The following is a 17157-nucleotide window of genomic DNA, read 5'->3' on the forward strand; positions in this document are numbered from 1 at the left end:
CAGACCTATCATTGTGTTACCTGAGTTTTAAAAAATATAGATTTTTTTATAATGAACAAGACACCTAACATTTAAGTTTCACAAGTCTTCATTCTTTTGTTTTGTAGATTTAGAATTTAATTAAGCCATAACTGGTCAAAAAAAGATAAAATCTCAGATTCCAAATATTTTATTTGTAAAATGCATTCTTTACAAACTATTAATTACGCAAGCAAAATCTAATGTTTGACTTGCTTGCCACCTTTTTGAAAGTTTTAAAGCCATACCGATGAGTGGATCATGATTATTTTTGTCATTTACTTAGACCTTGATGAGATGCAGGAAAACAAATTGTTTGGTCCATCACAGACTTCAGCACACCTAATTAGGGAGAGCTGGAACTTTCCTGCTTAGGAAGTCCAAAGGTGATCCAAAATCTCCCATCAAGACTTGGCCGTTTGGGCTAATGTAACCTATACTCCATGACTTTCTTGGGAATCTGTATATGTCAATGTTAATTTTGTCTTTCATGAAAAAATAGACATTTGCTTGCCTTTCCCCTTCCCCCCCCCTTTTTGATGACATCAGTTCTGAGAATTTTCAGAGGTGGGAATATCCAGATTTCCACAAAGATACAAAGTGTAACCTGACAGGTTATCTTTGCATTTTATCCTGAATGTAAGTAGATTAATCAGTGTCCTCTTAACCATTTGGAGTGTCACAGTACTTGCTGGGTGAGGTCATGACTGAGGAGCAGTGCACAGAATGCTTCCACTGGCACCAGAGCAGTGCCAGAATTTGGAAACGCACTAGGGGCATAGGGCTGAACTGCGCTTTTAGGCCTTATTCCAAAGACTATTGGCATGCAGTGTTATCCGTGATTTCACTGGAATTAGGCTACTGAACGGTTGCTGCTACAGGGAACAGACTTTGGAATTGCAAAGTTTGAGTACACTAAACACAGCAAGTAAGAGAATGGATTGGGGTTCACACATCTTACCTGGAGCACTGACATAATTCTGACCCGTAACCTGGAACAGATCCCTGAAGCTTCATTTCCTAAAGAATTTAGTAGATTATGTACTTACAAGGTTTGTGATGGTTAACTATTTTTGTGAAGCTCCTTCTAAGGACAAATTATTATTATTTCATTATTTTGCATTACTGCTGGGGGAACAGGAGTTAAGCTTTGTTGAGTCCTTTGTGCATGGGATACTGCTAGCAGCAAGACTGGGGAATGAGGGAGTTAAATGCAAGAGAGAGAGGTGGTTCCATGAGCACTGGAATCAATACAGCCTGTAATGGTGTCTCATGTTTTCTACCCTATTTAATCTGTGATGTGGTGGAGGATCACACTAATTAAAGCACCTCTTCCTCTCACTTTTGATAATTTTTTCAAACTTAAGATGGCAATGATGTGGCTATTTACTGACCATATTCTGACTGTCTTTATACTGCCAAAGCCAATGGGCAATGACACAGTTCTGCCTACTCTTTCTCTATGCATACTGACTTGGGTCTTTCTCCTCCTATGGTGATGCTGATTTTCGCATAGCTTGCTGTAATTTAACTATTTTAATATTTATGTGCCTGTGAAATTAACCAGTCTCCTCAAGCATATTCATCGCGGTAATAAATGTTAATATATACAGAAAATTGGATAAACAGACTCTCCAAGTTTCTAAGTCTCATATCCTTGGTTTGAAATCTGTAACTTAAGCTAAAATGAGAATACAGGTTACTACTAAAAGGCTAAATGAGAAGAGGATGAAGTACATTGAAAAGAATTATATGAATATAGATAGAATGCCTCAAATAGGAAAGTAAGGAAACAGGGAAATGTGGAAGATAAAAATGCAAGCAAAAAACCCCAGTATTTTGTGATTGAACATGAGGGTGTTTTTACTTTCTTTTATGTTACTGTACTTTGTTAGTGGATATTTTCTCTAACAAGGTTTGGTCTCTTAGCTGGAATTTCAGTATCTTCCATGAAAGACCTGTGACCTGACTACCAGGGAATAAAATCAGTATCACTTTTCCATTCTCAATGAATGTTTAACTTAGTGAATTAAATAGTTGTTTCAATATTTAATTATTTTACGGGAGAGAGAACAGCCTCAACAGCAAAGACCAATTCTCTTTGGAATAACCAAGAGGGCGTTGATGAGGACATTGTAGGTGTGTTTAAAGAAGCCAGAAGACAAACTTGGGACTCAGTTTTCCATGTTCCCACACACTGTTCCAACTGCCAGACTTCCTGTAATGAAAAGAAGGGTGCAATCTGAATGACTGTTCAGGTGCCAGCACAAGGGGAGGATTCGTTATTACAGTTCTTGGGCAAAGACTGATGCTTTCCTGCAGCCTGGATTTAGGTACTTTTTTCCTTTTGGGCTTGTAACTTTATCTGCATCCCTCTCTTTATTATTTCCTATCTTAGATATTCAGGATACTGGCTTCTATGACTCTTTTAATTATGTGATTAAATTTACAGTTACAGCTTTTGCTTTATTTCTTGCTAAACTTTTCTTGTGAACCTGAACCTTTGAATGTTGATGGGATGAAATACAGATGAAAGTCTGCTTTTACCCTAAAAGAGAGCTGGTTGCAATAAACTTGCAGTAGCAAAGTGAAATGTCCATCCTTTAATTTAAGATAGTCCTTTAAAATTATGTCCCACCTTGGAGCACCAGTTTGCTAATCTGACCCAAAATGAATCTCTGTGATAATATAACACCACTCAATGTGCAAGGCTGCTGTTGTTAACTCACTTGTCTGAAAAGAATTTGTTCACGTTTTTTCATTTCATAATGAGTAGAATTTTAAAAATCCTGAATATCTAGCTAAATGCTTTGGTAAGGCCATATTGGAGAGCAATGGTAGCTGCATTAGTTATTTGTATGCTATAAATGACCCATTTTACTTAGTGTCTAGATGCAAATAATAGATGTTTGGCTTTCTGTACATTTAAATAATCCCACTTTTACTGCCAAACTCCAAAAGACTCCATCTCTACCCTTTTTTACTGTAATTCCTTCGAACTATACTTACATAATATGCAGTAAGTTAGAATGGAGTTGAATCCAAAATTGTCCTTCATAATATCTTCTATCAGAGAACGATCTTTGCCCTAAGAGCTGTAATGTATAGCTTTAATGAGCTTGCATGACTTCACCTTATTTAAGCTACAGCTTTCTGTGAAATATGTTTTCTATGTGACTATAATAAAGAGATTATGCCTATAAGTAATGTTTGAGTTAAAGTATTTGTACATATTGTTAACTTTCTTTGTATAATAGGTTTACCATAAGAGCTTTCTGAATTCTAGAATTAAATTCAAAGAAGTTTAATCCTATATTTGAAATAGAAATGTTTTATATACATTGAAAAATATCAATACATACTTGGGAGCTTTCTAGAATAACTTTTCTTCCAAGCAACTTGTAGCTGGAGGGTGTTTATTAGAGTCAGCTTGGCTTGAGAATTAGTTATCTATATGAATCTCAGAGTAGCCTGGCTTAACGGATCCAGTGATGCTTCTCCAGCCTCATCTTTTCATTTTGAAATAGGCTGTCAGCCATGTCAGGTAGCTGCTTAGACTATTTGGTACTCATCTTTCCCATTCTGTGCAATATCTTCAATGTACTTTAGGTTCTTGTCTATGAAATCCTTTGTAAAACTGGTGCACAAATACATACGCAAGTATAAATACACAAAATACTATAATAAAAACCACTATCAAAATTATGTGAATCAGACCCTCAAATATTAGGAAATGCCAGAATCACAAGTGCTGTGTAGTGCTTAGCTTACCTAGAGAATACTGAAATAGACAACTAATGGTGTTTTGAAAAAAAGAAGCCTGTGTATGTAGGACCTCTTTTTCTACTAATGTGGATATTGGAGGGTGTAGATTGAGTGACCGGAAGAAGAGAAAAGGACATCTCAAGTATAAGGACATTTAATATCTAACAGGGAAAAAGGTTCCTGTCTTTTCCATAATTCTTACATCAGGCTTTAAATGTGGGAAAGGTGCAGATATAATTTCCTAAATCTATTCTCAAACAATATTAGGAATATATATTAATATACAGGAAACAAATTGTATGTGTGGTTCCTTAGACTTCTTTTGATTGTCAGTTCCATTCTGGTTCTGAAAGGATGGGTACTTTAGTGGGCACAGCCTACTCTGCTCATGCTCCTTCATTCCTCCCCCTCCAGCCTCTTCTTGCTATGCCTCTTTGCCTACTAGATTCTTCTCAGCCAAAATGATTAAGTTTTGGAAAAGGTGGAAGTAACTAAGAAGAGGGATTAGTAATAAACCTACATTATAAGGTCAACATGATAATATAGGCCACATAGTAAACATGGGAAGGAATTTCTTACTGACCAAAGGGTCTGCTGGAGAGCAATAGAATGGTCAGGAGAGAAAGGCAATTCTGTTTATTTTTCTGTACCACTTATTTTTTAAAAGAAAAAAAATATTTCTAAGAAACAGTAAGTTCAATATGTATGAAAACTGCAGATGTCAAAAAAATATGTATTTGCACAACCTCTGTCCTTATAGTGGAATTTTCTTCTTGTAGCAACTACGGAGTATTTGCCTTTAAAATTACCCTTATACTTTTTTCTTTCTATATTAAAGGTTATTCATGCATTAATATCTACAGAGTACTATTTATCCCTTACCCCAGAATTAAATTAAAATATTTGAAGCTTTAAATATATATCCCAGTAGTTTTAGATCAGTTTTACAGAAGAAAAAAAGTCTGTATGTCATAACTTCTATTTTAAATATCTGAAAATGAAAACATAGAATGGTGAATGTCAAATGTATAGATCTTCGTTGAAATTACAGGACCATTCTGGCTTTGGTGTCAATTCATAAGGCACACAAAAAGCAGAATTATGAAATAATTGCAATATACAATAAAATATTGGTCTTTGCCTGCTCCATGGTCAATGCTGTCTCTGAAATGCTAAGTGATGCATATAAGACTAATAATTATTTGAATAACTTTAATTATTTGTTACAAGATGATACTCTTTCTTGCAGTAGATGTATTTTTGATGGAATGAATGGAAAGGCAAATTTTCTTATGTTGCCAACATGCATTTTCTGTAATGTAGGCAAGGTGATTACCAAGTATTAAGTTTTCATTTTATTATAGCAAGATAGCCATAAATACTCATTAGCTTCTACTCCAGGATCTCAAGTTACAAGGTTTGACATATATATAGTTTAGTACTTTTTACCACAAAATTTGATACATTTTTCCAAATGTTTCTATAATGCACAGCATGCATATGCTACAGGCATAAAACCAGATATTAAAAACTATTTTGTGCAGTGCTATGTGGATTTTCACGTGAGTTTTGCGAAGTTTTATTAGTGGATATTTTCTCAATTTTTTGTTTTTCAAAATATGGAACATGGGTGGTTGTAGGGAGTCTTCCATGTGTCTTTTAGAGGGGCCTGGATATGAATTTATTCCTATTTCCTTTACTGTTTGAAAACCTGGGTTGTAGCTGCCATCCTTATGGCCAAAGAAGCCTGGATAGTTACTCCCTTCTGAGCACATCAGTACAACATTTTAATTAGCTGGAAGGTTGCTTATTTCCGTATCTTCTGGGATTAAAATCGGTTTCAGTGGAAGAGCTTTAATAATGGCTCTCATTTTATGTTGGTTTATTTGGAGATTTTGTAATTAGTGCTAAGATGTTAAAAGCTATGGATAGAAAATGAGATATTATAAGGAAAATCTTTGTAATTGGTATTTTTCAATTTGACAAGGATAGAATATATCCTGTAGTGTTATGTAATGTCATCCTCTGGCACAAGCATTGAAAAAAAAGAGGAAAAATATGTTTTGTACTCAGGGATTTTTATTTTCTGTACATTTAATGACATTCACCGTACATATTATGCTGCAGAATTTCTCTGTGTTCTATTCTGCTTCTTGGTCTTTAACTTCCTATGCTGTATGTGTGCTGGAGACGTGGGCTCCTAAGAAAGTGGGTTTTCCTGGAAGTAGACGGGTATGGAGCACCCAAAGAAATGATTGATTTTGTTCAGTTCCATCATGGTTGATTCTGCCCAGTAAACATTTAAAAGATGCTGAATACTTATTTTGAAATGTAGTACATGTATAATGCAGCCATTTCTTTTAGTAATTGTTCAAGTTTTCCTGAAAAATCCTGAAAAGTCTTGATAGTGTATGTGCAGTACTTAACAGAGTAGTCAGGTATAGAACATATACTGTTTGTTTCAGTCGTGACTTGTTGTTACATTTAAATGTTTGCACTGAAAAACCTATTATCTCATGTAAGGTACAGTATAGCTTTTCAGATGTGAGATGAAAGGTCTATGGTTACAGTCTCAGTGCTATGTGTTATTTGTTACATGAAGAATAATTTTAGAGTGGTCTTTCTGTCCTGTAGAGATGCCTTGACATTAAAAAAAAAACCCCAAACCTACGTACACAGACACTGATGTTAGTCATTTTTACAGGGGAGGGAAGGAGGAGGGGAAGATGCAGAAATCCTCCTCCTCTTAGACAGTAGTAACAGTGTGAGGGCTTGTCCTCATTTTTTTTTACTTGAGATTTTATTGCTGGCAGCCAGATGTGCTGAAACTCCTGACGACAGCATCTATTCACTGCATGTTTTTAATAGGCTTAGAGAAATATGAGTAGAGTACATGAAAGCAGCTCAGCTTCACACTTCAGCTGGGAATGCCCAAAAAGCTTACTGCTGTTTAGAATTCTTGCTACAGTCAGGAGAAAGCCGCACGGGTACTAAATCTTCTACGACTGAATTAGAAGAATAATGACTGTACAATTAACTATTAGCCTCTGCTCATTTAGGCACAGTTTTTACAGAGATCAGAAATATGGAACTTGATTGGCATGTTTTCATTTGACGGTGTGTACAAAATAGATGACTTTTAAGACAGGTGGTGAAGAAAAATAGAAGGGAAGAGAGAAAATGCAATTTGAGACACTGCGCCAGGTCTGCAATTCTGTTTTATCTCATTTTCATGGGGTTTTCTCATCCCCTCCAAATATTTTACAAAATGATCTTTTTGGACAAACGTTGAACAACACTAGGTGAGTAGAAATGAAACATTTTTGCCTTACCACTTCTATGCTTATGTCGATAGTAATCTGTTTGCATGTTTTTCAGTGGGGTGCTTTTATAATAGTACTCTTAAGTATTAATATGTTTATGGTAGCAGTGTGTCTCTCTGTTGGTGCTTTTATGTTTTATGTAAGGATTTAAATGAGAACTCAATCTGCAGAAATAAAGCCAGAAAAGATAGAATAAAATATTTAAGATGGTTATGTATCTTTCAAATACATTATCTACCATTAGAAGCTAGCATTATTAGCTGTAATCCTTAAAGCCTATTAAATATTCATAAATTTGTCTGAGGAAATGATTTCTATGTCGATGTGGCAGTGAAAGGATTAAATGCTGAAAGATGTGTCTGCTTAACCATACATAATTTGTTGGAAGATGTAAATTAGTAGTCCTGCATACCATTTGAAAAACAGGCAGAAAGCAATTTCTTATTTTTAGAACACAGGTTCGATGTGTGATGCTTTTCAATAATCTTTTTAACTGGCCAAATTATAGCTGATCAGTGGATGCTTTGCAGCATCAGCAGCAGGTCAGTCAGCTCTGTAGGCTGTTCTTTTCTGAATAGCTGTTGTTTTGTGGGAATTAGGGAGTTGTTTATTGGTGTGAGATGATTATTAAATTGGTTTCTTAGGATTTTTTGGGGGGGCAAACTGAATCAATAATGACTAATTTTTGTGGCATTATTCAGTAAACTTACTATAATACCATAATTGAGAACTTTTTCATGCTGCTATTAAATATTAACAGTAAAAATGATTAAGATTTTTGTCTAAAAGTGTGTGAGTGCAGATCAGGGAGAAAAAAAGAATCCTGTAGTTTTTTATAGAGATAACGCACTGAGAGAAACATTCTGGAAAAAGGGTGGAAGTAATATTGCAGAGACTATATTCAGCATTTCAGTATTCTCTGTATCTGTGGCAGAAATCCATTTAAAATGGGATATTATTTCTTAAATACAGTGATATTTGCACTTAATACTTCAGAAAAGTTAGAATTTTATTTCCCAGATTATTGTTGTAAGGATTCACTCCCTTACTGCTGGTGTTTCCTTTATAAATATTTTAATATTTATTTAATGTTACAGTTTGCAAGTTTGGCTATTTTAGTTATTAATTTCTAATTAGACATGCAAAATTATGGAGGTAGCTTTAGTACTCATAGTCACTTCAATGAAGTAAGATTTTTTGAGATTTATAAGTCTGTGGTGACTGAGATTTTCCTTACATCCTTCGGTGTACTGTGAAATCTGTGAAGCGCTACAAAATGGAGCAATAATTTATGTATTATCAGCTATGATTGTACAATAGTGCATATTTCCAAGTGCATAGGTTCAGGCCTACAGCAACCAACAAAGACCTTAGCAACTGTCCTAATCAGCTGCAAACCAAGTCCTGATTCTTTGGATCTCTTTTTGTAGATGAAAGTGCATGCATTTTGCAGATCAAGGTGCATGCTTTTTATTAATTTATATATATATACTTTTTTTTTAACAGATGTATGTGCACGGTGACTTTAGGTGTGTATTTTGCTTGTCTCTAGCAAAAGCTACGAGTTTCAAATCAAAACACATCAGATAATTAATTTATTGCATTTGCTGTGCCTGAAATTACATTCATTCAAGAAGTCTGGCAAAGAAGCAAGGTTTGTTAGGAAACCCAGTCTCCTACCTGATACGGGCTATATCTTTTAGGATGAGAATATTTCTATTATTATAAGGAGAAATGCTGTGTTTTTCTAGGTACCCCTGCTTTTGGCCTCAGGAAAACATTGCACAATCTTTTGACAATATGTAACAGTAATAAAAAGAGACTAAGTCATGCTTTCCATGTCTTCTGAAGTTAAAAGTAGTTGAAAGTTATTTAAGGTTATTCAGTAAAAAGATTCTGTCTTCTGAATACGTATCAGTATTTTAAATTTGATTGTGATAAAAAGGTTTTGGAGAAGTCATCTATTGAACAGTCACATAAAAAAAAAATCTTGCTTACTTTTTGGCTAGTCCTTTTTGTTATCTTATTAATTTAAAAAAAAATATATATTTCTAATTAAGTCAATGTAGTATATATTTTAGGTAGATTTTTCACTTTAAGCTTTGCACAATTAATGTAATGCAGTTGCTAAAAACTAGTTGTTCATGCATTAAGAGTTAATGTTTCAGTACTGTGGTAAGGAAAATAAAAATACCTCTAGTATGTAAAAGATTCTGCTTTCATGAGGTATTATGTGGTCTGTATCTTTAGACTTTGAAGTTAAATATTCTGTCAGACTAAAAAGAGATGATCTTTTTTTTTTTTATTTTTTTCTTTCTGTTTTTACATTTAAAAGTCAGAGTCCAGAAAGATAACAACTGACGTGAAGAACAGAATGATTAACTGATGCTTACACAAAGTAATGTGAAGAAAACAGGTTAATGCATACTAATAGTATAGTAGATAATAGAATATAAACCAGAAAGTCATAGGGAACTAGGCAGTATGCTCATAAATGTAACTGAAGCACCATTCCTATTAGTTTTCACATAATCTGTTCTTGGAGTTCTTGAGTTCTTTTGAAAGTTTAGATATACTGTAATTTTGTTGCAGTTATCTCAGCCTTAGCATTCTGATATTATACAAGACATTAACAGGAATATATATTACACAGGTTTTTATAGTTTTGCATAAAAACCTCACATGAGTTAGGTTTTTACTTGCAAATTTTTTACTTTGCAGTAGCTGTGAGAGGACCCAAATGTTATTTAACTCCTTATGGATCAGATTGATTTTACCATTTAAATGGGCTTATCCTGTGCTAACAGCTTCTGTTGGGAGAAATATTGCAGATCAGTTATTTTTTTCCAGCTACATGGCATCACATTGCTGTTGTGAGTGTAAAAGAGATAACTGATTTCCTGGGCCTTCCTTCTGGTCCTCCACGTCTCTATCTGGCATTACCAGCTCCAGCCAGCTTGAGCAGTAGGGCTATGACTTAACTTCAAAATTACATTTCACCTGTGTTGGGGACTATTTCTTGTGCAATAGGTTCCTTTCTGTTGAAAATTTATTAGAATTACCTCATGTCAGGAAGTCACCAAACTGTTTTGCATTCTTAGCTTTTGGCAAAGAGCCAGTTTGGGGAATGAATTTTTCATGTGTTTGGAAAACAAAAGTATGGGAAAAAAAATCAGGAGACTTTTCTGAAAACTTGCCAAATGCTTATATTACATCAGAATTCTAAAGCAGCATCAAAAGGAGCTTCAGGTTTTTTTGAGGCTTAAATTTTTTCTCATGACTTTCAGTGACATCTCATTCAAATGACTAAAGACAATGAAATAAAGTTTATAAATGTCTTTAAAAAAACTTGATTTATCAGATAAGCTGGCTTTTCTGATTGCCATTCTTCATTTAGGGCTTAGTGTACATATACTGTGCTGTGAGATGCTTTATTTGTAGCAGAATGCTTTGCGAAGTCACAGTTGCTTTGGGCAATATTCAGATTAACACATCACTGCATAATGGCAAGTATCCCTTGTGACTAAAATGGATATAAACTCTACAGAACAGTATCAGTCCAATTTTACCATTGCAGTATGTATTACCTGCTTTTCTCTCAGAAGGGGAAGCAGTGGATTTACCTAAACCTGGTTTCTCTTCTGACAGGTTGTTGCTTCTTTGTTTCAACTATGTGAGTGCATTTGCTGACTAGGTTGGCCACACAGGGGCATAAGATAGCTAATATATGTGGCTCAAAAATAGTACAAAGGTTGTTCACAAATTCTGTGCACAGCAGATACTTGGAATGGTCTGTATTTTGAAACTAGATACACTTAGCTTAAAAAAGTAAACTCTATTTTCTTTCATCGAATTGAACTCCGATGTTTTAAAAAATTCGGGAAAGTTTTCACTTTTTCAGTCCCTTGGTAAGCATATTTTACATAAATAAGTTAAAATCAAATTTTTTTTAGTAAAATACCTAATAAAATATCCTGTAAGTTATACCAGATATTTGCATAGAAAATACTATTTTAACTAAAAAGTATTATTTATTTTCATGATTTAATTTTATTTTTGGTTTTGTAAATATACCTATGAGCTATTTACTAATGTTCCATTTTATAATGAAGCCATCACATGATGTAAAAAATTACTGGTACAAACAATTGTTATTTGTCATGGTGCAAGCCATGATTACATTGACATTGAAGGAAAAGGATAATTTTTGTATTCCTTGTTGGGAAACAATTTTGTCAAGAAAATTTATGTAGATTTGAGGCTTTTTTTCCTGACTCTGTATCAGTTCAACAAAGCTAGAGGTTTGCTATAATTCTAAGACCCTGTTGCATTTTCAAATATTAGTCTAAAAGCCAAGGATAAAACCACACTTACTGCATTAGAAGTATATTGTCGATATTCTGACATACCATAGTGAATAGTAACAGAAACGGCCTCTCCTCACTTTCAAAAACTAGCCCTAATTTGGCTTTTCACATCTGCTCCCTTTTTACCTCAATACTGGATTAATATGATCCTGTTTTAAATGATTTATTGAAAATTGCGGCTGATGTTCTTTCTCAATTCAAAAACTATGCAATGTTGTATTTCTTCCTTAATGAGTTAAAAGCATAGCAAAGCTATTTCCCCCTCTGGTTCTTAACTGTTTCTGTCTTGTATCAGACACAGTCAAAATTCCAAAACTTAAGTGAACACCAGCCCTAGATGTCTATATTACTTCAGAGAGGTTGTCCGTGTCCTTTGTCTTTTTTTCTTCCTAAAATTAGAGCCATAAACTGTATTTAGGTGAATCCCTATGGGCATGTATCTATATATATCTGTAAACACAAGGGGAAGACTGGCTGGGACAGCAAGTTGTATATAAAAGACAGAGAGAGACTCTTAGAGCTGTGCTTTTGGTCTTTTTTGCATCTTTGCCATGTGTCCTTCTCATAGAGCACTCAAAGTCTTCTTTGAGCTGTGAATGCGTGTATCTAACACCATCCATCCTTTGCCTCTTGACCTGTTACTTTGGGAGAAAAGGGGGCAATTTGCATGAGTTTTAAAATCTTCTCATCTTCCAGTTTTCCTTGGAGGAAGCAAATGAATGCACGAACTTGCCCTAAAGCTATTTTTTTCTGGGAAGAAGTTCTGTATTCCACCCTGTCTTGGCAGCTGTTCCCTTTTAGGTTTGTTTTTTAAATCCCTATTTCTAGGAAAAAGCATCCCTTGTTACATTCTGTTACAGATATTTTCAGAGAGATCAAAGTAAGATATTTCCTTACAGAACCACTTCTCTTCCCATCTCTTCCAGTTCTGGAGGGAGATACATTCTGTTACTTCTACCTCAGTTGCACCAAATTTAATAAGGTGACATATGCTTCCTCCGTGAATCTCACAGAGTTGTGGATATTTGTGGCCATAACAGGTTTCTCTCTATTCTCATTGTGCATCAGCTGCTGGTATCTGATGATGCTTATAAAATCCTAGCTGGCTTATCATCTCAGCCTCCCACCAGGAAGAAAAAAGAGGATGGAACAGAGGTGGATAATTCATCTCAATTCAAACTGTATGTTAAATTGACAAATTTAAATATTCTTAAATTTGAAAATTATTAATAATGCCTTAAAACTTGTGTTTTTTTTTTTCCCCCACCTGGTTGGGAGCAAAAGAAATCTAAGCTGTACCTGAGTTACTGAGTGCAACATTTTTGATCAGAAGATACAAAAAGAACCTCTTTCTATTCTTGAATAACTCAGATAATTCTTGTCATTTCTCAGAACATCCACATAGGATGGGAGTATTATCTTCTTTTTCTGGAAGAAAAAAAAGAGGCCATGATTAAAAAAAATGACTAGTGATTTTGTTTACTCAACTGCAAATAGTTTAAGGAGACTTGTTCAATGACAAGAGCACAGTGGTTTATGAAAACTGCATGTTCCCACATGGACATCCAGACATCAAAGTTCCTAGTCCTGAACCTAGATAGATATATTTGAAGATAGATTGAGCTGTGATGACTGAAACAAGAACTAGCCCCAGGTATCCATTTTATCCTTCTTCAGGGTGCTGTCACTCTGGTAAAACTGGCGTAGTGCTCTGTGAGCCTTCTCCCTACTGCCTCAGTTTAGAGTTTGGAAATTGGTAAGAGGCAAAGAAACATGGGTCTTCAAAAAGCAAAACTTTTCTTATCAGAGCAAAGATGTGTCTTTGCATGCTTTGATAGAGAAGTTTTGCCAGCTGTTCCTGCCACCATTACTGATTCACTGAAGCAATGGAATGGAGGAAGACCACTTCTGTTGGTGTGGGCTGTGCTGTTTCTTGATTTTATTTTTTCCTCTTTTTGATATTTTGGCATAGTATGATTCTGGGAAGGAAGAGAGTTATAAAGGAAATCAAACCTGTTTAAACCTCTGTTATCACAACTGGCCGGTGAACAGGACAGCACAATTAAAATTGAGAAGCTTGGCTGTGTAGGTCTGGTTAAACTGAAGAGAATGGAAGAGGACAGTATTGCCGCTGCACTTCTGCTTTCTTTTTGGGCGAGATGGGGATGTTCTACCAGTTGCTACCTGTGGACCAAGCATATATTTAGATTTCTCAGGATTATACTCTTGATTTTGCCCTATGAATGGCAATAAATAAATTGTAAATAAATTTACTAATGGAAAACACTGTGTTTCAAAACAATTCAAGAAAATTTGCTATCTGGCCCTCAGGTGATTTACAGGGTTCTGAGAAATGGAATGAAAAATATGATGGCCCCTGAAAACTGTGGAATCTGAGATGAGTATTGGAGGTAACAGCATCATTTTAGTTTTACCCTGAGATAAAAGGTTTGAAGCAGAAATTGGAAGTTTCCCAAGTCCTTGGCTTCACTTCAGCATGTGCTTTGCAAGAAGGAAGCAAAGGCAGCTTTCTGGTAGATGGTTTTTGGTTTCTTCTGCTAGGGGTTTTGTTTTGTTTGTTTGCTTGTCTTTTTGTTAGCCAGACAAGAAATAGTTATGCGAATGAGAAATTAATAAAAAATGTTGTTTATTGGAGAATTCTGTCTCAAATTTGTCTGAGTTTGACAGAGATTACACATAGTATTGCTGAAACATAACTTTTATTGGCTTCAGAATAAGAATTAATTTGAATTTATCTTACAGAAGTCAGATTGAATTTGCATCGTGTCTTTATTTATAAAAATGAAATATACCTTGAGTAATATACTTTATTCTCCCTACAATTTTTGACTAATTTTTGTGATTAAGATATACTTCTAAATTCCTATCTTCTGGTATACAAGATGTTTTTTTAGAATGAATTTTCATAAATATTTTCAATAACTTTGTTTTTATTCCATGTCTCTTAGATAGTAAACCCCATATTTATTATGATTGGAACAATGACCTTTACTTGTTACTAGGTACACAAAATTATGTTGACAAGCAAGGTAGTGCAATTATGATAACTGCTTTAAAATAGTTAGAATTTTTAACCCATAAAGTAATACATAAATTCACAGAGAAATACTCTTAACCAAAGAAGTTTAACTATTGTGCACCAAAGATGGGACCTTTTGGTGTGTATTATGTAAGCATAGTTGTAAGGAAATAACAATTTACTTCATCATTAAATTAGTAGAATAATGAAATGAGAATACTTGTTGCAAATTTTAGTATTTTTTCTCCATTTAACACATGCAAAATAGAATTTTTAAAATGATTTAAGAAGATGATCAATAAAACATTAGTAAAAGATGGAACTTCAGAATTTCAAGATGACTTTACAATTTTTGATGTATTACCTCTAGTCCTAAAAATTTATTTTGAAGTATAGATATACAAGCATAATCTAAAAAATCTAGGAGAGAACTAAAAACTTTAGTGAAGTAAGAAGCATAAAATCTGTCCTCCACTCTTATTGCCTCCTCATTTGTGTACCAATGTTTCTTTTTACGTTTCTTGGTTTTCCTAGTATTATTATGTTGTTGCTCCTATGTCTTCAAGATTGCACTTGGAGCAAGTGCATTTGCATGGATGTTAGGACCGAAGGGATAGTCAGTGTTACATTCACTCGAGGACTTGGATTTTTCACTGCTAATGTTGGCATTCTTCTGTAAAATTAAAAGAAAAGTGGGGTCTTTAGAGAAGACTCAAATTTTATAGCTCTTCAGTATGACAGTGACTCTAATACTGTTTGATCATTATACAAATACCCTACAGTAAAAGCTTCGAAGTGCCCTGTTTTCAGGAACTTTTCCAGTAGAACCTGCTTCATCTGTCATACTGTTGGAGGTTTTGGAAAATTGTCAGGGAGGACAGAAAAGATTTTAAAATGCAGCAAGGATTACAATATTAAAAACACATCAATTCCGTGTATATGCACAAAACCTTGCTTGCCCTTAGCATGGATGTTTAGTATACTCATTTGTAGCATGCAGCATAACAATCCTGGTGTATAAGAAGTACCTGTAATAGTAATTCAGCAATTTTATTTTAGAATAAAGCATGAGAAGAAGGTATTATTGTCATTCAAAGAACTGGGAGGTGCAGGGATCGGAATTCTACACCTGCCACTGTCAACATCTCCTTTGTAGTTCCAGGAAAATCATGTAAATATCACTGCTGGAGTTTTCTGGCATATATTTCATATTTAGTACTTCATGAGGGTCTCTGAATTTTAATTTAGAAATATTTGCAAATGATCATAGGTTTGTAAATATATGCAAGTGAAAGATCAAATTAAATTTGCATTCTATTTTGTGGGAATTTAGATTCATCTTTAGATTTTAGACCATGTGGCAGAGTAACTTAAATATCTTAGAGATACACAAGGATTTTGTGCCATACCCTTCACTTACACCAAGGATGCCCTCTGTCATACCAGCTGCAAATTGCATTGTATTATTAAGTACATAATTTCCTTACTTACTGTCAGCTACATAGTCGATGTGTCCTCACTACAGTGATTTTTTGGTCTTTGGGATAGGTCTTTCAGAGTTTAATTGATGTAAGAATTGAACATAATTTCTCAAGTCAGTATTGACACACTAATAAAGCAATTACATTTGTATTTGCAAATAAATTCTTAACAAGTGTGAGGATCCTGTGCTGTAAGGATGTTTGGTAATATTTTCCAAGTGTAATGGAGACACTAAAAATTTTGGTAACTATACAACGTACACAGAGACTATGCTCACAAGATTGCGCTAGTGTACAAAAATACCTTGCTGTCCTGCTAAGCACAGAAAAATAATCATTAGTTCTGCAGGGGGTGTTGTGTGGCCTCCTGATGGTAATCTGGAGAAAAAAACTACAGATCTGCATTTTTGTGGATTTTATTGTTGCAGTACTTCCATGCAATTAATGCAAGGTGATCTTTGCTGGATTCCAGTCTGTAGATGTAATCTGCTAAGAATAAGTCTGTATTTTAGAGTCCAAAGCTTTTTTTAGAAACAAACACAGCTGAGAAATTTGAACATTTCCTAGTTACCATTTCTGGGAAAGCTTTTGAGTAAGTATTGGTATCTAAATGCTTTCTCGATAATCACTTTTCTACTGTTATGCAAGATACATGCATCAGTATTTCATTTTTATCACATACGGGTGATTTCTGAACTGCTCTTGTGTCATATAGAAAAAAGTCTGTTGCATTTACTCACTTTTGATTGGAGCAAGTGGATATTGAAACAACAGCTTTGGTCACACTGAGAAGTAATATTTAACCTAGTGGTGCTTCAGCTGAAGTGAGGTGAGCTAACTAAAAAGAAGAAAGAAAAACAGATTTTTTTAATAGGTCTTTGGCAATACATGAGATTTACTTGAGTTCTGGGAGTTTTGTTATGACAGTTTCAAATTTGGAGTGATGTGTTAGTGATGTGATATGGTTTTGTCTCCAGAAAATAATGCTAGGTCATTGTAATTGCCATGAAAATGTGTGGAAAAGAGTACACAGAAATCTAAGGAGTGCAACAATGTGGGGATGAGATAGGAAATTGAGTTTATCAGAACTATTCACTGAGTCGCAGTGTGTTATATCTGTCTCTTGCCTATCTGTATTTTTTTTCTTCTCCTGCTTCAGTTCT

The 17157-nt window shown here is 34.6% G+C and overlaps 1 protein-coding gene across 50 annotated transcripts in view; it reads left to right on the forward strand.

Moving 5' to 3' along the window:
• The window catches only part of RIMS2 (regulating synaptic membrane exocytosis 2), a 470125-nt gene that overhangs the window by 142675 nt on the left and 310293 nt on the right, over positions 1 to 17157 (forward strand). For 4 of the 50 annotated variants that reach the window (XM_051611551.1, XM_051611554.1, XM_051611552.1 and 1 more), the window contains exon 1: positions 6524 to 7085. The exons of 41 other annotated variants lie outside the window; for them this stretch is intronic. In XM_051611551.1, the coding sequence (XP_051467511.1) occupies positions 6964 to 7085 (122 nt within the window). In that variant the 5' untranslated portion in view covers positions 6524 to 6963. Of the gene's footprint in view, positions 1 to 6522; positions 7086 to 17157 lie in introns of those variants that run through there. 5 more of the 50 variants (XM_051611547.1, XM_051611546.1, XM_051611548.1 and 2 more) reach the window with 2 other exon arrangements.

The sequence above is a fragment of the Apus apus genome, chromosome 2 (genome assembly GCF_020740795.1).
Source record: "Apus apus isolate bApuApu2 chromosome 2, bApuApu2.pri.cur, whole genome shotgun sequence".
Lineage (NCBI taxonomy): Eukaryota > Metazoa > Chordata > Aves > Apodiformes > Apodidae > Apus > Apus apus.